The sequence below is a fragment of the Canis aureus genome, unplaced genomic scaffold (genome assembly GCF_053574225.1).
Source record: "Canis aureus isolate CA01 unplaced genomic scaffold, VMU_Caureus_v.1.0 ptg000163l_RagTag, whole genome shotgun sequence".
Taxonomy (NCBI): domain Eukaryota; kingdom Metazoa; phylum Chordata; class Mammalia; order Carnivora; family Canidae; genus Canis; species Canis aureus.
Window position 1 is genome coordinate 440796 of NW_027554461.1, and position 26588 is coordinate 467383.

At 39.9% G+C, this 26588-nt stretch overlaps 2 protein-coding genes and 1 long non-coding RNA gene across 11 annotated transcripts in view; 2 read left to right on the plus strand and 1 right to left on the minus strand.

Annotated features, from left to right (window-relative positions):
* Positions 1-1201, plus strand: part of LOC144309681 (ankyrin repeat domain-containing protein 26-like) — a 157200-nt gene extending 155999 nt beyond the window's left edge. For 7 of the 8 annotated variants that reach the window (XM_077890777.1, XM_077890781.1, XM_077890778.1 and 4 more), the window contains one exon: positions 572-1201. In XM_077890777.1, the coding sequence (XP_077746903.1) occupies positions 572-754 (183 nt within the window). In that variant the 3' untranslated portion in view covers positions 755-1201. The remainder of the gene's footprint in view (positions 1-571) is intronic. The other variant, XM_077890772.1, reaches the window with a different exon arrangement.
* A 3488-nt stretch (positions 1202-4689) lies between these two features.
* Positions 4690-26588, minus strand: part of LOC144309688 (MAM and LDL-receptor class A domain-containing protein 1-like) — a 40669-nt gene continuing 18770 nt past the window's right edge. Inside the window, exon 4 of the mRNA XM_077890792.1 lies at positions 4690-4814. The gene's annotated coding sequence lies outside the window, so the exon portion shown is untranslated. The remainder of the gene's footprint in view (positions 4815-26588) is intronic.
* LOC144309680 (uncharacterized) overlaps positions 22580-26588 on the plus strand; it is a 41352-nt gene continuing 37343 nt past the window's right edge. The window contains exons 1-3 of one of the 2 annotated variants that reach the window (XR_013375610.1): positions 22580-22934; positions 23351-23499; positions 23989-24203. This is a non-coding gene — a long non-coding RNA (uncharacterized LOC144309680). The remainder of the gene's footprint in view (positions 22935-23350; positions 23500-23988; positions 24204-26588) is intronic. The other variant, XR_013375609.1, reaches the window with a different exon arrangement.

The window sequence follows — 26588 nt, forward strand, 5'->3', positions numbered from 1 at the left end:
GTGAGCCAGGGAAACAGTGTCTGTTCCTATAGTTCATTGAATTCAAGAAGCAACGATTACAAGAAACATCATCATTTTATGTTTTATCGCTCCAACTGGGAAGGAGAACAAAAGGCATCCTATTAAGCTAGTGTGCGGTACTTTCATATCATCCATTATGTGACACAACCTGCTCTCAGAGATGCGGAAATGAAAATTAGGGATCCCTGGGTGGCGCAGCGGTTTGGCGCCTGCCTTTGGCCCAGGGCGCGATCCGGGAGACCCGGGATCGAATCCCACGTCGGGCTCCCGGTGCATGGAGCCTGCTTCTCCCTCTGCCTGTGTCTCTGCCTCTCTCTCTCTCTCACTGTGTGCCTATCATAAATAAATTTAAAAAAAAAAGAAAATTTAAAAAAAGTGCGCATGAAATTTGGAAATTTATGAATATGGATGACCAAATGACAAGTAGAAAGATGTTTTTATTTAGAATTTCACAATATTAGATTATTAATAAGTTTAATCTCTTAGAAATAATTTCTATAATGGGTTATTTAAAATAATTATTACTAACTTTATTTTATTTTATTTTAAGATTTTATTTATTTATTCATTAGAGATGCAGAGACATAGGCAGAGAGAGAAGCAGACTCCACACGAGGAGCCCGACGTGGGACTCGATCCTGGAACTCCAGGATCACTCCTGGGGTCAAAGGCAGGTGCTCAACTGCTGAGCCACCCAGGGATCCCAATTATTACTAATTTTAAAATAATATAGTACATGCAAGTGTTTGTAAGAATTATATGTACTTGTGAGTTGATCAGAGGGATGGACTTTTGATAGAATTTACAAATAATTTTTGAAACTTATATCTAATTGAGGGCAATTATATGATGTTCTCATACACAATCATTATGTGTCCTAAGAAAAGATTAATTATATTTATCAATTGTTACTCAATGACTACTATGATTTGCAAGAATGATATATATGGTATTGAAAATAGTGTTATCACCTGTATACTTAAAAAATCTGCAGCCATAACATACAACCAGTGAGACTATTGATAATTTCAAGATTTTTAAATAAATGGGACCACTCATGTGTACTTTTGTATGACACACCATCTTTCATTCCTACCCATTGCTTGCCTGGCACCTGCCACATTTCTAGAGGTAAAAAGCCAAGGACAACACCATTAATTCAATAAAAACAAGAGTTTTAGTTGGTGTGATGGCCCTTCTATCTCAGATTTGTGTTTTTCTAATTTTCCAATATTAGTATGAACATTATAGTATTAGTTATAATGTTTATGTTAGTGTGAACATTATAAATATTAACAATGAAACTTTTTTGAGTGAACATTCTTTGAGCAACAGCCAAATGAAATGAAACAGTCGTGCTCTTTATGATTTGGTTCAGTTAGTTAATTGAAATATGAGAGATTTCTTTATTTAGTCTTTGTTAAAAAGGGCTTATTGCCTTAGCCAGCTAGTTGCTATTACCAAAATTAAAAACTATATAAATTATATAAAGCTATCCACCGAGGCTAGAGTAAAAGTGATTCTCCCTCCTAAGGACGGAATGATGTCTTTGGTTGAACTGCCAGATACAAAATAACAGCACGAGATAAATTATTTTCTGGACCATTATTAAAGGATTAAAGGTAGGTCCCATATTTCTGCTGACCAGACTCATTTTCTCCTCCATGGTTGGTATGTCTTTGCTCGATTTTGAGTTGTTTATTACAGAGGAAATTGCTGCAATATTAAATAAAGCAAAGAGTGGCAAAGGATGAATCTCATATATGGTTTTTGTTTGTTGGCTTGGTTTTATTTACCATTGTCAGAGAGTCAGGTCAGAGATATTTTGCAAATTATCAAAATTTTCAGTGGGTTAATACCTTAACTGACTTTAAAAATACTTAAAAGCAGATTTAAAGATGGGTTCAAATGCACTTGGTCATTAACATTTTTAGAGCTGAAAGTCTGAGTCTTCAGAATGTTTTCTGCCACGTGTGAGGGTAGGAGGACTCGTAACAGAGAAAAAGTTTCATCGTATAGTATGTCCTTAGATATAAGCTTCAATTTTTCTCCTAAGAAACACTATCTTAAAAGAAAACCCAAAGGATAACCTTTTAAGAGAATGTGAGAGCATCTCTCTGCTGGACCATTCGACTTGGCCCATGATGGAATCATATCATAGAAAAATTGAATAGCTTCAGATGTTATGAAATTGGGTCATCTCCTACCATCATGACTGATCAGAAACTACACCAAAATCAGTGGGAGTGAGGAAAACCCATGGAAATAACTGAAGAGCTTAGAGATGCTTTACTGGGTATTTGATTCAATGATAGTTTAAACAGATAATCTTCTTTAGTTGTTCTTTAGTGTGAGTCCAGAAGAAATTTACTTTCCAGGCTAAGAGCAAGAGAAATGAAATGAGTAGTAGTATACATTTTTCTTTTTACTAATTATTTTCTAGTTTTTATAAATAATAGGGGAAACAGAGATCATTTACAGAAGAAAATAAAAATCACTTTTATTCCTACTATCCTGTGATTCATTCATCCAGTAGCAGGTGCTACATGCCAGCATTATTCTAGAAACTGTGGTGAAAGCCATAACTGCTAAAGACATTTCTGCCCTCATGCAGCTGACAGTCTCACAGGGGGAGGGAGAGAGTAAAATAAAGTGGGGTCTTTACATTGCTCACAATGTCAGAGGGCATGGTTCACATTCTACTTTATGAGAATCTCACTCCCTGTAACTTTGCAACATGGCCCCAAGAAAGTAAGTTGTGGAATCTTGCTTACAGGAGGGAGGAAGAGGGTGTTTGGGGCGATGGCTAGGCTGCTAGGAAAGGAGGCATTAAAGACTTGAAGATGGTGCTATTGAAAGGAAGGGTGTTCTAGGCAGCAGGAACAGCCTGTGCAAATAGAAGGGGATGTTTGGCAAGTCTGAAGACTGGAAAGAAGACCCATCTTATCTTACTAGATTCTGTACAAGGATGATAGCAGGAGAAATATGTAAAGTAATAAAGAGGTTTATGAAATGAGTATGATATGCAGCCACCGGAGAGTTTTGAGCAGAGGAATCTGACTCACATTTTTAAAAACTTACTCTAGCTGCTGTGTAGTGGATAGACTATGAGAATGGAAGCCAGGAGGCCTATTAGGAGGCTAATGCACTAATCCAGGTGAAAAATGATGGTGCTTCTGACTGGGGTATTTGCAGTGGTGAATAGAGTATAGGTTCTGGAAATATTTGGAATGAAGGGCCAATTAAATTTCTTTTCTCATAACATGTAAAATAGAAAGAAAAATAAAGATAACTTCAGAATTTTTTTTGGTTATTATTACCATAATGGAGTATATCTTTCTACTACTTTTGTATGGATTTATGTGTGTGCTGTATGTATAAAATATTGTGAAGTTGTAATCCAATACCCCTGACTCATGTATGCACTTTTTCATTCACTTAATACAACATATATCATGACATGAGGATATTCTGTATCATATTATGCATCCTTGAATATTTAGTTGAGAATATGGTATTTAAAATGAAAGTTCTATAGCATTCCACAAATAGAATATATTACCCAATACATGGAACTGAGAACTGGGTTGGGTGCCATCAGAGATTGAGGGGTGACCTACAGAAGTCTTTCAGAGAAGGGACCAGCTTATGCATGCTATGCTCCTATCTTGCCACTCTAGAGCCCCTTTGCCTGGAGATTTGCTGAGCAGTGTACTCCTCAAGTTTGTGAGGAAGCCAAGAGTTAGCTGATCAGAGCTCTGTTCTTTGACAGGCAAGGATACCCTTGTTCTGAGGTCAAAGTCTGAGGTCAGGGTACCCCGATCTCCCTTCAGCACTGACTGGGCTATGCTAGCATAACACAAGCCTAGGAAGGCTGCTCACGAAGGTGTCTGCTACCTTAGTCTTCCCAGAGATGCTGCTAGAGTCCAGACATACACTACCATCACTGTCTCCACACAGGCAGTGAGTGTGATGTAGGTTCTGCTGGAACCTCATTCTTATTTATCTTAGTTTTTTTCCCTCTCACTTCCCTGTCACGGTGGTGTGGTTGCCTTTCTTTTAATCTGGCATATTTACACCAAAATGACCAGAAATCATGCCTGCTCTCTGGTACATCTATATGGTTCCTAGCGTGTCCTTTTCCCAAGTCAAATATAGGCTTTTTCATAGTTTCATGTGGGTGATTATGTCCACATATTCAAATCACCATTTTGCCTGAAAGTCTCTAAAACAGTGTGGGGAGGGGATCCCTGGGTGGTGCAGCGGTTTGGTGCCTGCCTTTGGCCCAGGGCGCAATCCTGGAGACCCGGGATCAAATCCCACGTTGGGCTCCCGGTGCATGGAGCCTGCTTCTCCCTCTGCCTATGTCTCTGCCTCTCTCTCTCTCTCTCTCTGTGTGACTATCATAAATAAATTTTTAAAAAATTAAAAATAAATAAAAAATAAAACTCTCTCTCTGTGTGTGTGTGTGTGTGTGTGTGTGTATCTGTCTCAACCAGAGCATTAGATGGGAGCTCCAAGTCACATGGTAATGTACTTCTTAAGTTATTGTTGAATAATTACATTACCTTATTTCCTTGTAGCTTTTAGATATGCTTTTATGAGTATTTCTGGCACTCAAGATAAATTTTAATCAGAATTGAAACACATTTTATTAATTAGATAGTATTACAAGTTATAGGATGTGTCTTAAGTTGGGACTTGCCTTTTATTTCATAGTAGAGAGATAGATACTGTTCAGATTTCAAGACATACACAGCTACACAGTGCATCCTGGAAAATGAAGGTCTTGCCTACAGGGAAATAGGTGAAAAAGAAAATATGACCTCCTTAGACTTACTGTGGGCATCAGAGTTATGACAGAAAGATGACTACACAGGATTAGGTCCCATTGGCTTCTATTCTTTTTTTTTTAATTTATTTTTTATTGGTGTTCAATTTACTAACATACAGAATAACCCCCAGTGCCCGTCACCCATTCACTCCCACCCCCCGCCCTCCTCCCCTTCTACCACCCCTAGTTCGTTTCCCAGAGTTAGCAGTCTTTACGTTCTGTCTCCCTTTCTGATATTTCCCACACATTTCTTCTCCCTTCCCTTATTTTCCCTTTCACTATTATTTATATTCCCCAAATGAATGAGAACATATAATGTTTGTCCTTCTCTGATTGACTTACTTCACTCAGCATAATACCCTCCAGTTCCATCCACGTTGAAGCAAATGGTGGGTATTTGTCATCTCTAATGGCTGAGTAATATTCCATTGTATACATAAACCACATCTTCTTTATCCATTCATCTTTCGTTGGACACCAAGGCTCCTTCCACAGTTTGGCTATCGTGGCCATTGCTGCTAGAAACATCGGGGTGCAGGTGTCCCGGCGTTTCATTGCATTTGTATCTTTGGGGTAAATCCCCAACAGTGCAATTGCTGGGTCGTAGGGCAGGTATATTTTTAACTGTTTGAGGAACCTCCACACAGGTTTCCAGAGTGGCTGCACCAGTTCACATTCCCACCAACAGTGTAAGAGGGTTCCCTTTTCTCCGCATCCTCTCCAACATTTGTTGTTTCCTGCCTTGTTAATTTTCCCCAATCTCACTGGTGTGAGGTGGTCTCTCAAGATAAGAAGCTTTTGCACAGCAAAGGATACAGTCAACAAAACTCAGAGACAACCTACAGAATGGGAGAAGATATTTGCAAATGACATATCAGATAAAGGGCTAGTTTCCAAGATCTATAAAGAACTTATTAAACTCAACACCAAAGAAAGAAACAATCCAATCATGAAATGGGCAAAAGACATGAACAGAAATCTCACAGAGGAAGACATAGACATGGCCAACATGCACATGAGAAAATGCTCTGCATCACTTGCCATCAGGCTTCTATTCTGATGCAGCTCAATCAATGTTTAGCAATGGAATGCCTGCTTTTTAGGCACTGTGTCTAGGCTCAGAGGAACGAACAATGAATATACATAAACTCGGGGATCCCTGGGTGGCGCAGCGGTTTAGCGCCTGCCTTTGGCCCAGGGCGCGATCCCGGAGACCCGGGATCGAGTCCCACGTCGGGCTCTCTGCATGGAGCCTGCTTCTCCCTCTGCCTGTGTCTCTGCATCTCTCTCTCTCTCTCTCTCTCTCTCTCTCTTGTGTGACTATCATAAATAAATTAAAAAAAAGAAATCAATCTAAAAAAACATAAACTCTAGTCTCATAGGATTTACTCTCTATTTAGGAGAAAGATAGTAAACACCTACATACCATGTCAGGTGGTTATAAGTGCCAAATATGTGGAAAGTAGGGTAATAGGCTACAGAGTGAAGTGAAGGTACTATGTTATGTAAGAGGATCAAGGAAAGCCTCTTTAATAAGGTGGCATATGGGTAAGAAAACTATAAGAAGCAAGGAATTAAGCCCTGAGGCTATCTAGAGAAAGCTTGTTTCAGGCAGCGGGAAGTCAAGTGCAAAGGCTCCCAAGTGTAAGTATCCTGGCTTCCTGGAGAGACAGCAGGGAGGCCAGTGTGAGTGTAACAGAGTGAGGAAGGTGAGCAAGGTAGGAGGGTCACAGTGGGTCTTGAATCCTTTCTTGCCTGCCATACTACCATTACTACTTTGGTCTTATAGATCGTGAAGATGATTATATCTTTCAGAACTGCCTTTTAGAACAGAAATGCCCCCAAGGAGAGCAAGACCTTAAACTCATTATCATTATGATGTTAATTTTTCAGTTAACTTTTTAGAGATTCATGGATAACCAGCACACATTTGATTAAAAAGGAGTGTCTAGCTGGTAAATTAAGGAAGGACAATGTTATCGGGGAAGAGAGCGTGATAATGTAGGTGAGAAGATAACGAAACAAGTTTAATTTATATTGGAGACAATTGCTTCTTGCCTCCCTGAATATAGTTCCTCTTTAAGTCCCCCTTTCTTTTCAGGAGGACTCCACTTCTTGTCCACAGCACATGTTCCATTCTCCAGCCATATGCCGCTGTTTGCTTGGAGCCAATGATCTTTTGCCTAGGCTCAGAGGGAGGTGTGTCTTACGTAGTCTAAACCAATCATTACCCTTCCATCTGCATCAGTGAATGAGTTGGGAAATTGCACGTGACCCGTTTTGTCCAATGAACTGTGAGGAGCAGACTGTTGGGGGCAGGAGCCTTTAGTAAGATTTCTTACATTTTTAAAAGATACCAGAGGAAGAAGAAACCACTTGAGGTGGGCGATTATAACGTGGCCAACACTGCTGTGGTCATCTTGTGACCATGAGGCTAGATATCAACACACAGAAGGTGGCTTGTCATGGTCATGTGGATGACCCAGACACTGCCCACTGATGGATATCTGGCCCTTGTTGCAGAAAGGAATCCCAGAATCCACACTGAGGGGGGGGGCGGATTTCAAAACATGTATATATGAAATATATATAAATATAAGGTTATACATAACAAACATTAAAAAACCTTATACATCCCTAACAGAGAATTACAAAATATTATGATTATATATTATGCCCCCATTAAGTGCTGTGTTCAAAGAAAATGTTCATGGTATGTTGTCAGAAGAAGGAAGTGCACAGAAATACAATATTTTTTTCTAGATCTCACATATATGGACAGAGGGACAACACAGAGAAAGAGAGAAATATATATTCATTATTCATAGGAAAAACTAGAAACAAATAGAGCAAATATTAATAGCTGTTACCTCTGTGTGATAGGATCAGATAGGATCAGAGATGTATTTTTTTAAGTGCAGCTTTTATTTATTTATTTTTAATTTTTTTCATTTTTATTTATTTATGATAGTCACACACACACAGAGAGAGAGGCAGAGACACAGACAGAGGGAGAAGCAGGCTCCATGAACTGGGAGCCCGATGTGGGATTCGATCCCGGGTCTCCAGGATCGCGCCCTGGGCCAAAGGCAGGCGCTAAACTGCTGCGCCACCCAGGGATCCCAAGAGATGTATGTTTAATGTAATTTTTATACAATTGTTTTAATGTAATTTTGCATTTTATAGTGAGAAAGTAGAGCTTTTACAGTCTTATAAAAAATCATCAATTTTATGAGAATCAAAGGATGATCCATATCCCTCATGGGTCTTCTCTAATACTACTTTTAAGGTACTACAGTCCTTTCCATGAACTGAAAGACTGGTCCCTCAGCTCACCTTAGGCCCACTCTGGCTACTATATTAGGCACTGGCCTCAATTTGCCCTTAAAGAAGCCAGAGGTCTAAACACCGGTGTCTTCAAAACTGCTGAGAATTCCCTGCATTTCTCTATCTAGTGTGGCCAACAGGGTAGCCCTCCAGTGAGTATGAGGCAGTCAACTCAAAGATGGCTTGGCCCTCTTCTGTGGCAGCCCGCCCTTGGCTTCATGACGTGCATAGTCATTACATGGTGGACCCAAGTCTTCATCAGGCTGTATTCTTAGGTTAGGACACTACCCATTGATGATCTACACTAAACAGGGATGGCAGAGACAGGTGCTACTGCAAATATGTTTTTTCCAAGGGCCAAGAGAGCAAAAGACTTAAGCATGCAAGTGGCATTGCTAAGGTTGCTGCATAGTACAAATTAGGATTCAAGTCAGCTTGAGTCATACAGAGGCTTGGGGCCTCTAAGCTAATTTATGATGACCTGCAGAGGCTAAAATGAGGCAGAATCTGGACTGTCCTACTAATTATGAGACTCTGGGAATGCCTCTTGAGCCATTGGTAAGGTAAGATATTTAGAGCTAAACTAATATGGTTAGAATACATCAAGGCACAATCTTAGTTCTCCTCCTTTTTCCTGGCATAAATATAGCATATAATCTGTCAGCCTATATATATATCAGAGTGGTCTTGGTGTATGGCTTATCTGTCCTATGATAGGGAAAGAAAATGAATGGTGGGGGAATAGGTACTCTATGTGTTCATATGTGGATAGTCTGCTGGTGTGACTGTCAGCATGGTGATGTCCTAAGTCATTAGAGTCTGGGTTCCCCCAAATTCGGAGCCTGAGGCAAGGGGGCAGATAGTCCATTTGAGAGGTGATTCCCTGAAGCAGGAGCAAGGGAGTGGGAAGATGGGAAGGAGAAATGTCCAATACAATGGTGTGTTATCAAGGTCACAGAGAAAAAGATTACAGAAAAAGAAAAAAAAAACTGAGGTTGGTCAGTGGGATTCAGTTTTATGGAGATATGCAGAGAAGGTATGGAAGGACTTCCAGGATTGTCTGCCTGAAGTCTGGAAGGCAGGAGCATTTCTCTACTAGCCCCTATCTTCCACTGGTTTACTGTTGGTTTGGTGCACTCGCCTTGAATCTGCAGACCAGCATCTCTGGCAGTCACCTCTGAGAGATGGTATTGGTCGTTTGCAAGGTGAGCCTATGCTTGCACGTAACTGTTCCTAGAGCTCAGGTAGCCAAGGGATGTGACTTTGGGGCCACCAATGTTCCCGGAGTTTTAAGGTGTACCTTAAAAAACTATACCTTGACCTGCAGTCCTTAAATTGCATTTTGGGTCTTAGAGCTAAAGATTAAATAGGTTTGTCTACGTAGTCTATATTTTAATCCATTAGTTAAGTACCTACTATGTTCTAGGTGCCAGGGAAACAGAAACGGATAGGATACCTTCTAAGATTCCAGTTTGTTACAGGAGATAAGCTCTTTACAGTTAAATGTATTACCTACTCAAATAAGATATGCATAGAATGCCTAACATGGTATTTTTGTGGGGAAAGCTGTTTTTATTCCCAACTAAAAAGGACCCTCCAGAGGGAGGTAAGAGTTGGTATACCCAAACACACACACCCCTATACGTGCATGGAAGGATGTGTGCACATACCCATGTGCCCCCGTGTGTACATGTATTTGTGTGTAAAATTCTTTGAGAAAAGGAATGATTGCTTTATGTGAATTATTTATCCTTATTGTCAACATTCAAATCTAGAAGCATTGTAAGATTCACGGAATGCAAAATGATCACACAATAGATTGGTTTTAGTGAGCATGTATTTTCTTTTCCATTCATATTGATGCTTTGGATGCTTTTATATTTTTGGTTCTGCGAAAGTTATGTTCATTGAGAAAAATAAAAATAAAAAGCATCCAAGAGGCTCATTCCTATGTTAGAATTTGTATTCAGCTGAAGAAAACCTTTGCACCTGCCACTAAAATGTATCCACTTCTGGGGTGGAATGCACCAGGTGTTTCCCAGCCTCCATCGGCACGCCAGGCAGTTCAGGACCGAGAAGGAGGCACCATATCCCAGGCAGGTTAAACTGGTGGGGAAATTTCAAGTCGACAGAATGCAATTACCCAAATTGAAATTAGGCCAGGGGCATATCAGGAGGCCCTTCCCATCTGTTGGGTAAAAGGATCACCAGATATTTAACAAGGGCAAGTGGTCAGGATCTCAGTTCTAGGAGTCACTTAAAAAGCAGGCACTTAAAAATGCTAAAGGAAAACTGTACCTGGCATAAAAATCATATCCCTTCACTGGAAAATAAATAACATTAGGCCTTGAGAAGATCAGCCTTTTTCTGCTCTGGGAGGAAAGAAATGTTTATGGATGGGGTGGTTAAATATTTCTACATCAGCTTCTCTTAGCAAGGACATGGTATAATGGACAATTGGTTATCCTGGGTTTGACAAAAAGAGATTTCCCAAACCAAACATATTGAATCGAATACATTTATCCCTGGTCAAAATGGATAGATCCTCCCATTAAGACCTTACAGAATAACACTGTTTAATTTTTCCAGGGACCTTGACACAACATTGTTTCTTTACCAGGAAACTAATTTTTAAAGTTTTCAGCAAAAATAAGTAAGCTGGATCTGGACACCAGATCCCATTTCAGAACCACCTTTGGTTTCCCATTGTCAAAACCACCAGATCCACAGGTCCACATTAGCACAGTGGTCCCTGACTGTTTCCCTCTCTCTGGACACCTGTGTACCTTTCTCTCAGGAGGGGAGAGAAAACTCTGTCTTAATCTTAAAATCAGAATGAACTCAAGCATTGGCATGAGCCTCCCACCCCCTAGTCAGAGAGAGATGAAGAATGGGCATCTGACCCCAGATGGTTGGATGGCATTCTAGGACATTGAGAAATAGATGGGCTTCCCTATGGCCCTTTTAATAATATGTCCTCCTTTATAGACCAAGAGAACTCAATGTTTTCAGCCTAAGGTCTGGGAGGGGAGGAAGAAAGAGGCATCTCTGGGCGAGATGTCTCCTTTTCCAGATGCTGCTTTTTTGGAGACTTGCTGACACTGGGTTCCTATGGGCCACTCCCCAAAGCAAGGTACCAGGGAGTCTCTTCTCTGTGCCTTCCCTGGGAGGGACTGTTTAATGCCATGCAGCTAATCCTGACAAGCTCTCAATTCTCTTTCCTACTGAATTTGGAGAGGAAGGAAAAGAGATGACCTGGTAAGGGGTCTTATTCAGCATTGTTATTTTTTTCCTTTGTTGGAGTGGTTCACTTTTAACTCTCTTTGCTAGCCAAGAGGTGACATCCTGGGGACCCTGACAGTACGGCCACTCCTGGAAGGGGTAAGGCAAGGTTAACTGACAAATTTAGCAAAGCTGCCCATTGGGGGGTTGGGGGAGAGCTACAGGCAGGCCATGTACACACTGAGTTACTTGCAGCGTCTCTGTCCCTCCTCCCCTGCACACACACGTACCTGTCATTGCAGCAGTTAAGGTAGGAGAGCAGTAATCCAAAAGTCTAGGGATTTCACACTGGTTTCTCCCATTCTGCAATGCCAAGCCTTCCTGGACGGTCTCCTAAAAATGAGCTCAGTGTGACCTAATGGTCCATCCTAGTCATAAGTGACCATTGTTCTTAACTCTGAACAGGTGTAAACATTTGCTTGCACTTGCTGAATTCTGACCTGAGCTGCTTACCTTTTCTTTCTTTCTTTCTTTCTTCTTCTTCTTCTTCTTTCTTCTTCTTTCTTCTTCTTCTTCTTCTTCTTCTTCTTCTTCTTCTTCTTCTTCTTCTTCTTCTTCTTCTTCTCCTCCTTCTCCTCCTCCTCCTCCCCCTCCCCCTCCTCCTCCTCCTCCTCCTCTTCCTTCTTCTTCTTCTTCTTCTTCTTCTTCTTCTTCTTCTTCTTCTTTCTTCTTCTTCTCCTTCTCCTCCTCCTCCTTCTTCTTCTTCTTCTTCTTCTTCTTCTTCTTCTTCTTCTTCTTCTTTCTTCTTCTTTCTTCTTCTTCTCCTTCTCCTCCTCTTCCTTCTTCTTCTTCTTCTTCTTCTTCTTCTTCTTCTTCTTCTTCTTCTTCTTCTTCTTCTTCTTTCTTCTTCTTCTCCTTCTCCTCCTCCTTCTTCTTCGTCTTCTTCTTCTTCTTCTTCTTCTTCTTCTTCTTCTTCTTCTTTCTTCTACTTCTCCTCCTCCTCCTTCTTCTTCTTCTTCTTTTCTTCTTCTTCTTCTTCTTCTTCTTCTTCTTCTTCTTCTTCTTCTTCTTCTTCTTCTTCTTCTTCCTCTTTCTTCTTTTTTTTTCTAATTAGCCAGAACCAATTTCTTTGTTTTGTTTTCTATCTTGATAATTTGTGAATAACAAAGTTTTTTTCTCACAGAGGAAAACAGAGAGAGGAGTTATTAGTTAATGTTGATCCAGAACTCTGCAAATGTTAAAACTTGACATTATTATTTAGAGGTTTGGTTTGTACTAATTACCTCTTAGTTTTACTAGCCCTATATAACAAGCTACCTTCTGCAAATTTTATGGGAAAGCCAGTTTTCTGAAAGGATGAAAGTTGTTGGAGCACGGAATGAAATAGGTGCTAAGTTTTATTTTCCACTAAATAATTCTCCTCAAGGTGGGTAAACTTTCAGTAGTTAAATTGCTAAAAATGAAGATTCTACACTACAAGAGCAGATCTTCAGGAGACAATTATATGTCTGTGTTCATAGCATTTATGAGTGTCAGTAAACAGTCAGTACATTTATGTTCCCCCCATTACCTTCGGTCATAAACTTCCTTAAAGAAAAACGAATAATTATGTTTCCTGACTGCAGAATGAGCATCAACATTCAAATACTGAAAGCCCTGGGTGGGATGGATGGTACACCTAGACTTCCAGGGATTGAGCTGTTTTCGAGGCATTGGCTAGAGTGTCAGGCTAACTGCTTGGCCTTGATTTAGTGCCATTCACAGAGATGTCATCTCTAGAAGGGAAATCATAATTTGTGTGGCTATTTTTGGACTTGGGGCCTCCCAGCCTACAGCTGTTGGGAATGGCTGGGCGTCACATAAAGCCCCTGGCTGAAGCATGTCAAGCTTGTGCTATTGGCCTGAAGCTCGCCATCCACCCCAGGGGCCAGCCAGTGTATCCCTGGAGCTAAAATGATGTGGTGTCATCGGAGTTTAACAAGCACATCCCGGCATCATGGACTATTGGAGTTAGGAAACGACCTTAGATGACCTCATTACAACCTACATTTTACACAAGAGGCTTTGGCTGGGGAATCATTCTATCCAGGGTCCCAAGCAACAAGTCTCACATCTCCTGGCTTTGGGTTTGGTACTCTTAAATATTGTCCTTGGGGTCAGGAAGGTGACATAGGTTAGAGGGTAAGGAATAGATTTTTAAAAAGTGAGTTAGGAAGACAAGAAAAGTAAATCTGAGAGAATTGCATTTTTCCTTTGTAGTTCATATGAGTTTCATTATTCCTTGTATCTCAATCAGAAAACACATCGATGCAACTTCTCCACCACTAGAAATGTGCAAGTGGAAATGAAAGGAAATAAGACAATTGAATATTTTCTAGATCAGCACTTTTCAAACTGTCATGAAAGACAGGTTTTTGTTTATTTCTAATTGACCTCAGCTGATATCTCTGTAATGTGCGATAGAAATTACTAGAAAAAAATGAAGTGTAGACTTTCAAAATACAAGTCCAAACTTTTATTTCTTGGAGACAAGAGACATAAACTTCTGCTGACAAATTACTATATAGTTGCTAGACACTTATTCTTGATCGCAGTACACACTGATCATGGACACAGGAGAACTGCCTTGGTCTCTTTTTCTCTATTATTTTGTGCTTTTGTCTGGTTCTCTAGGTTGCAACTTTCTGATATCAGGGATAGGATCTAGGCATCTGTCATTTTTGATAGGTACTTTATTGCGTTGAATAACAACTTAAGAAAAAATTTAAATGTTTCCTCGTGTAAAAGGAAAAAAAAAACAAGTTTACAATCATAAAAAAAAAAACAAAAAACCCAGAGATCAGTGTATGGATTCTTCTTAAGAGACTTAAAATGGGGACATTTTTGGTTTACGTGGTTTGAGTGTAAAGAGGATTGAATATATTAAGCATTTCCGTTGTCATTAAGTTTGAACTTTCTACCAATTCTTATATCCTCTAAAAGACCTGTAGACCTTCTAAGTGCATCAATTAGGATTAAGTTTGTTAGCTTTAGGAAATAAAAAGTATGTAACACCCAGGTACATTTAAGTCTCAGATAAGCATTGAGTGCTTTTTAAAAGTATGGCCCAGATATTTCATGAGAAGTGCCATGTGCAATATTTGGGCGGGACATAATTTGTATTAAAAATGTATTAATCGGGATCCCTGGGTGGCTCAGCGGTTTGGCACCTGCCTTCGGCCCAGGGTGTGATCCTGGAGACCCGGGATCAAGTCTCACATCGGGCTCCCTGCATGGAGCCTGCTTCTCCCTCTGCCTGTGTCTCTGCCTCTCTCTCTCTGTCTGTGTCTCTCATGAATAAATAAATAAATAAATAAATAAATAAATAAATAAATAAAAATCTTTTTAAAAAATGTATTCATCGTTTGTCTGAAATTCAAGTTTAACTGGATATCTTGTATTTTATCCAGTAATTCTTCTTTTTTAATTTCTTTTTTAAAATTTTTTAATTGAAATATAGTTGACATACAATATTATGTTAGTTTTAGGTGTACAGCATAGTGATTCTAATTAGTAGTGAACTTTTAGCCTGGACTTCTGCAGATGTTTCTAGAGAGAAGGCTCAGCCCAGCCAATCAAATGTGGTCATATTGACCTACCTTGCTTAGCTTTTGGCAGCTGGAAGCTGAATAGTGAATACAAAGTAATGATATTCCTTTTAGGAAAATGTGTTTCTCATGTGACAAAGCAGCTACTCATCTGTCCTGACTTTGAGGCTGTTAGTTGGTGTTTTCTAAAGCTCTGGTTCACTGCTGGAAAAAGTCATGGCGGAAGGTGTGTTTGTAAGAAGGCCACAAGAATCTGCCAGCTACATGAAGACAAAGTTGGCTCAGTGGTCTGCAAATAGTGGAATTCTTTGCACGGAAATATACAAGGAGACAGTGATAGCCACCCCCCCAAAAAGAAAGAAAGAAAGAAAGAAAGAAAGAAAGAAAGAAAGAAAGAAAGAAAGAAAGAAAGAAAGAAAGAAATTCCCTGTTTCTACAGCATATTGTAAGCAAACTGATGTTTACAAATAAACTTATGAGAAAGAAATGCAAAAAAAAAAAAAAGAGAAAGAAATGCAAAGGCAGAATTAGTGGATATTAAAAAAATTAATGTTTTAGGGATCCCTGGGTGGCGCAGCGGTTTGGCGCCTGCCTTTGGCCCAGGGCGCGATCCTGGAGACCCGGGATCGAATCCCACGTCGGGTTCCCTGCATGGAGCCTGCTTCTCCCTCTGCCTATGTCTCTGCCTCTCTCTCTCTCTCTCTCTCTCTGTGACTGTCATGAATAAATAAATAAAATCTTTAAAAAAAAAATTAATGTTTTAGATACTTATGTAGGTTTACTGTAGTGTCTGCAAAGATATGTCCTTTGCCGTTGGTAGCTGTTTTTCTTTCTTTAAATGAGGATATTTGGTTATAGGCCTTAAATCAGAGTTTTGTCATTGTTAAATTATAGAATTTATGCTCCCAGTCTTTAAAGAAAGGTAAACTTTTCTTAAAGTGATGTTTGATTCAGGTAAGAAGGAAATGGCTATTTCAAGTGCACACACAATTTATTTTAATGTCATATCTGGGTGTTTTAAAATGTCCTGTCAGCTAACAACAACAACAACAACAACAAAAATCTTTTTTTTTTTAATTTTTTATTTATTTATTTACGATATTCACAGAGAGAGAGAGAGAGAGGCAGAGACACAGGCTCCATGCACCGGGAGCCCGACGTGGGATTCGATCCCGGGTCTCCAGGATCGCGCCCTGGGCCAAAGGCAGGCGCCAAACCGCTACGCCACCCAGGGATCCCCCAACAACAAAAATCTTAAGAATATACTTACCTAAGAGAATTCTTTAAAAATAATATTTATTTTAAATAATGAAATATATGCTCATTTTAAGACAAATTTGAAAAATGCTGGGATTTCTGGAAGGATAAGGAAAAAAAGTAAAATCACCAATAACACTATCATAGAGGAAACATTTCCACTATTGTTACTTCGATGTAGTTGTTCTATTGTCTTGTCTATGTGTTTTTAGTTCATAGTTGGAAACCTACTGTATATACAAGGTTGTATTCTGATTTTTTCTTTTTTAAAAAATATTTTATGTATTTATTCATGAGAGATAGAGAGAGAGACATAGGCAGAGGGAGAAGCAGGCTCCATGCAGGAAGCCCTATGTGGGACTTGATCCCAGGACCACAGGATCACCCCCTGAGTCAAAGACAGGCGCTCAACTGCTGAGCCACTCAGGTGTCCCTGTATTCTGATTTTTTCATTAACTATTTGACTTAAGCATTTCCCATATGTTAAAGTATTTCTTAAGTATCATTTTAATGGTTGAATCATACTCTGTACTGTGATTTACTTAACCAAACTAGAGTTGGATACTCAGAGTTCTCCAATTACCTATTCCTAAATGTCTAGTGATGATCTGTTTGGATTCCTAGAACCGAAATTACTGGGACTGACAAGGATGAAAAGTTTTAAGGCTATACATTTTGTTAAGCTCTATTAGAACCATTATAGATATTTACTAGGAATGTGTAAGAGTGCCTATATCACTGACCTTCATTGCTGTCATTTATTTCATTTTATTAACCTAGTGTATTTGTCTGGGTTTTTCAGAAAAACATAACCTGTAAGATGTGTTTGTATGCAAAGAGAATCTTAAAGGAATTGGCTCATGTGATTCTGGGGGGTGGGAGTGGATCCCCAAACTTCAGGTCAGGTTGTCAGGCTGAAGACTCAGGAAGAGCTGACGTCGAATCTAGAAGCCAAAGGCAGTCTGGAGACAGAATTTCTTCCTTCTAAAAGGATCTCAGTCTTCATTCTTAAAGCCTTTACGTTTTTGGATGAAGTTCAGTCCCATTGTGAAGAATAAGGTGCTTTACTCAGAGTCTACTCATGTAAATGTAAACCACATCGAAAAATACCTCACAGCAACATCTAGACTGGTATTTGACCAAATGACTGGGCACTATAGCCTAGCCAAGTTGACACATACAATTAACCATCACATCTGTGGTCCAAATAGAGTTTATACTATTTGATAGAAGGCCATGTTCTTTCTTTCCAGTTTTTTCTCTGTTCAGTACCATCTGTTTCTATGAAAACACACTGACTTATTTAGGACTTTTATGTATACTGTGAGTTTTCTGTTGTAAACACAAAGATTATCTTAATCTAGTTTTGGAATAAAACATTTAAGATCTCCATCAAGTGATGCTGAGAAAAAAATCTGGGTTTGGGCTTTATGCAGATGTGACTTAGGAATATTCCCCTACCACGTTACAACTGTATTAATTTGGTTTGGATAGCTAAACCCTTTCCTTCTTAATTTGCTCAACTAAAAAGTAGGGAGAATCATACCCATTTTCCAGTAACTTGTTAAGTTCTAACTGGGGAAACATTTCTGAAATTCTAGTACAGCATCTAGTATATGAAAGGCCATCTATATGATCAGTACAAAAAAACCTTCCCTGTCTCTGAACATTTAGTAGTTCCACTCGTAGCAATTTTCCTCCTAGAAGACTTAAACATTTTTTCCATTTTAAGTATAAGCCTCATTTCCCTTCTATTTCATGAAGTATTGCATTTTAACCACTGATAGATAAATTAGATGATTTTAAATTAATATTTTACTCATTTATCTAACAAATATTTATTAAATGTCTATTAAATCCCAAGGATTGTTCTGGGTGCTGGAGATTTAACAGTGAAGACGATAGATAAATTCCTTGCCCTTTTAGCTTGGATATTAGTGGGAGAGACTCTCAAAGAAAGAAATCAATAAGCATAAAATCACACTACAAGTAATATCATATTAGTCAGGGTAGGCTAAGTGATGCTGTGGTAAGTCACTAAATCTCATTAGCATAATTACAACAAAAGTTTATTTCTTGCTCGTGACAAGTCAGTGGCTGGTTCAGGTGACTATTTGAAGCAGCTATTCTAAGCCTTCCAATATGCTTCCTCCATCTAAGCACATGCTTCCATCAGGGAAGAGTGGACCAGTGAATCAAACAGCAACAGTTAAAAGATTCTACATGCATCACTTTTGCTTCATATTTTTATTGGCCATAGCAAGTCACATTGTCATGCCTAATTTCAATGAAGAGGAGAAATGTGACTCTTGGTAATCCTAGTGGTAAAGGAGAAACATATGTGACTACCACAGTATTAAGTATATAAAAAACAAGAGAATAAATAAGTATTTTTAAAAAGATAATAAAACAAAATAAACATAAGTTTTCAAGTATATCATTGTTTAAATTTATAATAAAATATGTATTTAAAAAATTGGGTCAACTTAAAGTTATTTAATAACAATTATTAAAATTTAGTATTTAGATAAGAGGAAAGGCATTTAGGTCATTTATGAATGACTGATGTTTAATAGATATGGAGATGTTAAGTCTACTTGAGGACAAGGGTGATGGTTTTTATATTGCTATTCTTGGTTATTTAGGCACATACAAGATGCTCAGTAAAACTTCGTTGAAGTTAATAATGTTCATTGTTTTAAATTATTCTTCTCCATTTGGTTGACTGTCTTAAAATATAGTCCATTATAATTTTGCTCAGAAGCAAGGCCAATTTTCATTGTTTTTATCTACATTAAAATTTTACATTTAATTATAGTTTAAATTTGGACCACAAATGCTTGAATCACTAGTGGTCTCTTTCTCCTAGTTTGTCTCGGGTATGTTCCTAAACCATGGGTATGTCCAGTAGGACAAAAGACTACTACTTTACTGTTGGAGTTTGTGATCTACCATCTTGTCTTCTAAAAACAACAACAACAACAACAACAACAACAACAACAACATTTACCTTTAATATCTGTTTGGCAACTGCTGTGTTGAAGAGATTTCACAAATTTGAATAAAGAGGGCAACAAATACCGAGTGGCAGTTTTGTTTGTTTTAATTTATTCATGATCATGAATGTAAGAATAGTATACTTGCTTTCAAAGATAGCATATGATGATGATGGTGATGATGATGGTGATGATGATGATGATGATGATGCCTCTCTCTCTATTGTTCTTTCCTTTTGCTTTTGACTAAGTCTTTGTCATTTAAAAAATAAATCAGCCAAAGAGAGGACCCAGTTATTCTTTGACTGGATAGATCAAGAGCAAACCAGAAGAGAATCTCTGTCTCTACCCAACTGAACCTCGTTTCGGTACCGTCACTTCTCTATTTATGGATGGTATGTCTGAGATGTTGTCTCTATCCTAGAAACCAAGAACTTGTCTTAAATCAGTGCCTCTCCAGTCTGTGCCATGAATCCCGTGAATCTGTAAGAGTCCATGCCCTTTGATGAGTTTGCTGCTCTTGGATTTGTACAAAATTTGTTTGTTACTTGGCAAATGGGACACAGCTGGCTTCTGATTTAGAGAGTGTTTTAAATTAGTTACCTCCTACCTTAACTTGATCATTTAAATGGAAAGCACTATGGCTCCAACAGAGTAGACATGATATAAAAACCATTTCCGACACGAGTATCTTGCCTCCTCAGTTGTGATGGCTACTGGTATCTCTGAAGGAAAATAAATAATAAACAAACAAACAAACAAATAAATAATAAATAAATAAATAAATAAATAAATAAATAAATAAATAAACACAGGTTCTGCGATTCTCACAAGTGGTAAACTGTCTTTGCATTATTTAAGAAAAGCTTTAAGTGTTCGATGAATGTGCTTAGACTAATGACAGTTGATGCCAAGAATATAGCAATAATCCAATACCATTTTGTAAAGTGGCAATTTGTGTAGAAATTGCAGAAAGCATCAACACATGCTGGGAACTTTACATATAAGTGAGCTATAGCGTGGGTGAAGGAGTTATTTATTTGGTCTTTCATTTGTAAATAAGACACTAATCTTTTCCTTCCAAGGAGTAGCTAGGCCAGTTATTAGTAAAAGAATATTGATAGCCTTTGCTCATCATGGCAAAATTGAGGATCCTGACCTTAAAAGTCTTAGTATTTGGAGGAGCCTTAATAAGTCATTTAGGAGAACAGCATTCCATAGTTGAAGATGGCTAGATCTATAATCAAAATATTTGGGTAGAGTCCAGGCTATACTATTACCTGTCAGCAATTTAGCTTTCCTCATCAAGGCTTATATGATCTGGTCTAGGGAACCTCTCTAGTCTTGTTTGATAGTCTTTACTTCTTACTTGCTCCATTTCAGTCCCTATGCCATTTCTCACACATTTCAAAAGAAGTGTTCTTGCTGCCAGGCCTTCTGTTCTTCCTGTTCTTTCTGCCTGGGATGATCTTCCCCCAGAGACAAGCTGACATTTATTGGGCAGATCCAGTATGTTCCAAGGGGTTATAAATGCTTTGCATGTTTGTTGTGGTGAATTTTCATGATAACCGTATGAAGTGTGTAGTGACACTGGATGGATGAGAAAGGAGGCAGAGTGATCTGGCAAAGGCAGGATTGGAACGAAGGCCTTGGCTCTCACAAGAAGTGCTCTCATAGTACACAACACCCAGGGTGTGGTTCCCACTCTTCCTTTAACCTCAGAGCTCTTTCTTGGTGAGCATTTCCTGACTATCTTATTTAAAGTGGAATTCCTGTGACTCTTTCTGTTTACTTAGCTTTATATTTATGAACAGTACTACATATTACCTGATTGATAATGCCTGTTTACTTGCTTACTTCTTTGCTTATCTCCCTCACTAGAATATATATTCTATGAGGGATGGACATTGTTCTGATCCGTGTTACCACTCTATCCCCTGCATCCAGAAGTGTACTGAAATGTACTGAGAGAGGATACGAATTGAGTTAGAATTTTTATCGGGTTTAAGGTATCTTACTCTTCAAACACTTGCAGAGCACCATTTTGTGTCAGATTCCATGACAGTTTGTGGAAATAGGAACGTGAATGAGAATGATGGGGACTCCTACTTTTCTGCTTTTCCTGATGCTTTTCCGGCATCCTAGAAGAAACAAACATGCAATTAACAGACAGTTGCCCAGGATAAGCATCCTTTTAGGGCAAATATAAGGTGCAGCAGGGAAAGGAGGCTTTAGGGAAAGCTATTCCGAGGGGTGATATCCGTGTTGAGAGCTGAAGGATGGGCTGAATGGGGATGCAAGACCATTTGGGGCAGAGCAGATGACAGAAGTCCCTGAGAGGGCACATTCCAGTTTATTATTTTTTTAAAGATTTTATTTATAGAGACAGAGAGAGAGGGGCAGAGAGACACAGGCAGAGGGAGAAGCAGGCTCCATGCAGGGAGCCCGGCGTGAGACTCGATCCCGGAACTCCAGATTCAGGCCCTGGGCTGAAGGCAGGTGCCAAACCGCTGAGCCACCCAGGGATCCTCCGCACATTCCACTTTAAAAGCAGTTCACTGTGACTCAGATATAGACTACGAGGGCCAGAGTTTACTGTCTGAGGCTGGAGAATAAAGTTGGGTTTTCAAGGGTCTTGAAAACTATTCCAAGAAGCCAAGACTTTATTGTCTGAGCATTGAGATGCCACTGAATGATTTTTAAATCAATGTAGTTTTGATTTAGTATCTGATTCCGTTTACCACCTTCAGCCACATAAGTTGGCAGCATTTCCACTTTCTGGATGGGACGAATAAGGCCCAGAAGAACACATTTCAATGTTGGTGGAATTGATTTAATTCTCTTAATGACAGTGATATCAGGGCTTCTAACTCCTACCTTCCCACCCTCTCTCCTTCCTTCTTTCTGGTTGTTATTCTTGTCAAACATAAAGCTATTTATCCACCATCCTTAACTTTTTCCAAGGAATATCCATGCACTCACACAGCTTCTAATAACCAGACCCCTGAGTGAAAGCCAGTGACCTCACGGGCGGCAGGGCTTGTTTGTGGCTGGATACCATATTGTGCACCGGGCTGGAATTCTCTGTTCTTCCTCACTAGGAAGCTGGATTTGTACCAGGAACCTCTTATCTGAAAAGGCAGCTCTAGGCTGGGGAGAACAGAGCTGGTTTGACGAAGTGGAGAGGCGCTCAATGTTGGTCTGGCCACGCTTTGGGCATGCGTGAGCGCTCACAGCAAAACACAGCTGGCATGTCTAATTTTAGCCTTGACTGCCTTGAAAAGGGACCCTTAAAGGAAATATATTTTCGCTGAAACCATTTGTATTATAATGTAACAGCCGACAGACATGTCAGAATATTACTTATTATTGGTGGGGAAAAACTCTGTCAGGTAATTGTGCTTTTTTTTGTGATGACATCGGGAAAGTGATTAAAGCATCCCTGAATCAAAATCATCATAGATAGACAGTGAGAGAACCAGAGCTTTTATTTATGAAGACGCCTGTAAACCTAATGGGATACCTCCTTTGATGCTTACAAAACGGATGTAAGGGTAAGAATGATCATTTCGGCTATGGCAAGTGGGTCCTTGTGATCTGACGATGCAGGGCTTGCTAATAGTAGTCCTGGCATAGACTCTCAAATTTCTTCAATGCTTAGCATCCTCCGTGTCGTCCGAGAAGTAAAAGGTTAGTTTCTGGACCGGGTCTTGGATTCATCTGGCTTTCGTATGTTAACAGGTTCTGAAAGCATCTGGGACACACTTGTTCCATTTTAACCAGCACGGGTCGTCCGTCTGCTTTTATTTTTGTCTTTCTCTTCCTTCCTCCCTTCGTCCTCTCTTCCCTCCCGTGGTCTTCTGTGTTTGCTTTAGCAGTGTGGCTTACCTTGCCACTTGGCAAGAAAAAAAAGGCAGCTCTTGTGTGGGGTAGATGGAGGGAAGGATAAGAAATAATCCACCGCCCGAATTTGAGTTCCCTGGGTTCAGTTCCAGCGGCAGCAGCTTTGCTGCAAAAATTGCTTTGCTGTTCGAGATAGCCAGCAGAGGGAATCAGGACTTTGCTTGCAGCAGGGGTTGAAGCAGGCTTTTTTTTTTTTCTTGGAGGAAATACTGCAGCTTTCTGGACTGCATACCCTGCTCCCTGGAGAGGTTCCACCCACCAGCTGGAAGGAGAGGAAGTGAATGAAAGGACAGGAGGAGCCCGAACACCATGTCACTCTGGAAGGGAGACAGCAGCAACCAGGCTGTGCAAGGTTGTTTTGTTTTGTTTTCTTTTCCCCTTTCTCTTTCTTTTTTTTTTTCTTTTTCATTTTTTTGTTTTCTTTCTTTCTTTCTTCTTTCTTTTTTTCCCTTTTTCTTTAAGGTGGGGAAAGAGACAAACAGGAGACAGGAAGCTGATCTGCAAGGATTCGGAGTTGTGCTAAAAAGACTTTGATTTTTTTCTTCTCTCCCTCTTTACAAACGCTGGCAATTGACATCACTACAGACAGCCTGGGTAGAGAACAAAGTGCCTCATCCCAAGTGGACCCTGGCAGCTGGGGGAAGGAAGGCAGGATCTGGGAAGGCTGTGTGTGTGTGTGTGTGTGTGTGTGCGCGTGTGTGTGTGCGTGTGTTGTTCTACCAATACCTTTCCTTTTTTCTTTCTTTCTTTCTTTCTTTCTTTCTTTCTTTCTTTCTTTCTTTCTTTCTTTCTTATTTTTTTGGTGTGTTTCTTTTTTAAATTCCTGCCGTGTTGGAACTAGTGAGTGGTGGAAGACGAAGGATCTCTGAAGCCTCATCAGTCATCGGGACCATCAGGAATAGTGGTTTAAGAGGACGCTCGGCCTGGGGCACCATACCGTGTCATCGAGTTCCCTGCCTCGGAGATAAAGATTCCAGCTACATGGGTAAACGCCTGGATCAGCCACAAATGTACCCCCAGTACACTTACTACTATCCTCACTGTCTCTAAACCAAGGTATGGCTCGACCCACAGTCTGGCAAGCAGTGTGTATCCTGCACTTGGGATGGGAAACAGGCATGTGGATTATTATTTACCTCCCCTTTCCCATCACCTCTTCCTGCTTCTTTGAAATTAGTAACATAGCAATGGAGTTAATGAGGCAGAGGAGAATATGAGAAGAAAGCAAGCCCTGGGACTGTGGTTTTTCTCTTCTAGCAGAGATAATAGTTTCGCTCGTGTTCCTTTGTTGTTATTTGGCAACATAAAGATGTTCCTGATATCCGTAGTAAAGTGCTTTGCAGATGGACAGGGTTGTTAGAAAGGAGATTGTGACAGTGATTATCAGGAACAACAACGATTTCAGAGGCTTTTCTGGTGAGCTGTTCTTTGTGGCTCTGAAAGGGTTTTTCTCACTGGATAGGATGCACCAGGGTGGGGGCAACTCAGACTTTCAATCACAGAGTATAGAATGAAAGAAGGTGTGGGAAGGTATAGTACGACTAACTGACGTCCCGTAGAGTTTGTTTGGGTGTGCTTTTGTTTTTGTGTATTTGCCTTACATATTTTATTTTATATGGAGGGTGATCAAGACTCTAGAGACTGAAGTTTGGAGCTTTACAATAGATGTTCTTTACTTTTCGAAGCTCTGTTTTTCTGTGCTGGCTGCCATCAGGAGGCCTGTGGGTCTTGAAACGGGATGAAATATAACTGATGATAATTGGACACGAATTGGTTAAATACTTTAGTCTTGGGATCCCTGGGTGGCGCAGTGGTTTGGCGCCTGCCTTTGGCCCAGGGCGTGATCCTGGAGACCTGGGATCGAATCCCACGTCGGGCTCCCGGTGCATGGAGCCTGCTTCTCCCTCTGCCTATGTCTCTGCCTCTCTCTCTGTGTGTGACTATCATAAATAAATAAAAAAAATTAAAAAAAATTTTTAATACTTTAGTCTTTATGTGTGTGCGTAAATGACCATTACGGGGCCAGTGGAAAGCCCACGTAACTAAGCAGTGGGCAGTGCCAACCATGAACTTGATCCTGCAGTTCAGACCTGAAAGGCTCTCAGGTGTGAAATCACTGCTCCAATTTGTCAGTTAAATTGGACTTGATGAGTTGGGGGGGAGGGTGTCGGTAGAGTTATCGCTTTGAATGTATGGGTTATGTTTCTTTACAGGTGATATTAATTTTGTATCGCATTAGCCAGACTCCACTGTCTTCTTAATAAATAAATATGCGGAGAGTGACCAAGGCGTGCCTGAGTGATCTGTGCTGCCACCGGGACTCGTTGATGGGATTAGTGTTCGGTAATCCATGCTGTAGTTAGCTCTTATTTATTCTGTCTCCTCCAACAATGCCTATTTGTAAACCAGACGAGGCAGCAGACTTTCCGAATTCTATTAAAAATTGTTGCTTTTTTTTCTTTCTTTTTCAATCGCTCCATGACTCGCCCTGCCCCTGCAAGGTCTCCTCACATTGCTTTTTGCCCTTGTGAGCATTTAGTTTGTGGGGCTGCTGCTTTAGTAGACCAGCCCTCCTGCTCCCGTGCAGTGCAGTGTGTTTTAACTCTTTGGGGGATTGGGTGGAGAATGCTGTCTGCCTTCCTCAAGGAAATGGCAAAGCAAGGGCTAGTCTAAAAGAGGAAATTTATAGTCATTCCTCATCCCCCCCAAGAAATAAAAACAACAAACCCAAGGGTTCCATGAAAAATATCGGACATTCCATCCCTTTTACTCATTTGGCTAAATTTTTCCAAATGTTTCAAAATTCATGCTTTCTTTTTGGTTCTTTTTTTGACTGTGAAGCATATTCAGAAAGGAAACTTTAGATAAAAATGAATGGAATAATTGCTTTCCTGACTGAGATTTCTTTTAACTTATTGCTAGCAGGAAATAATGTCTTGCACATTATATTAAGGACAGGATGTTGGATGAGCTACACTGATGGGAAGTGTGTGTGTGTGTGTGTGTGTGTGTGTGTGTGTGTGTGTGTGTGTGAAGAGAGAGACTGGGAGAGGGAGAGAGAGAGGGATTGAGGTAAAGAAAGTGCAGTGGTGAGGGAAAAGAGGAGAGCCTGAAAAACATAGAGGGAATTTAAAAAAAATCTGTTTTGGGGTCCTGTGTAGTTTAGTGTGTAGACAGGCAGCATCTGGATCTTGTTACTTTCAAGCTAGTCAAAGCCATCAACTTCTGGAACATTTTTAAAGAAGGTAGATCCATTAGGTGACCTAAACTGATATTCGGGCAATCAGATCAGGGTGGTGGGGTATAATATAGGATCAGCTACTTTGGCTATCATGGTAGTTCATATTGATTATTATGTTGCAAACTTTCGACAGAGCTGTGAAGTTGTCGAATACTGTTTCGGTGGCTCTGAAATGATAGACATTAATAACATTCCTGGAA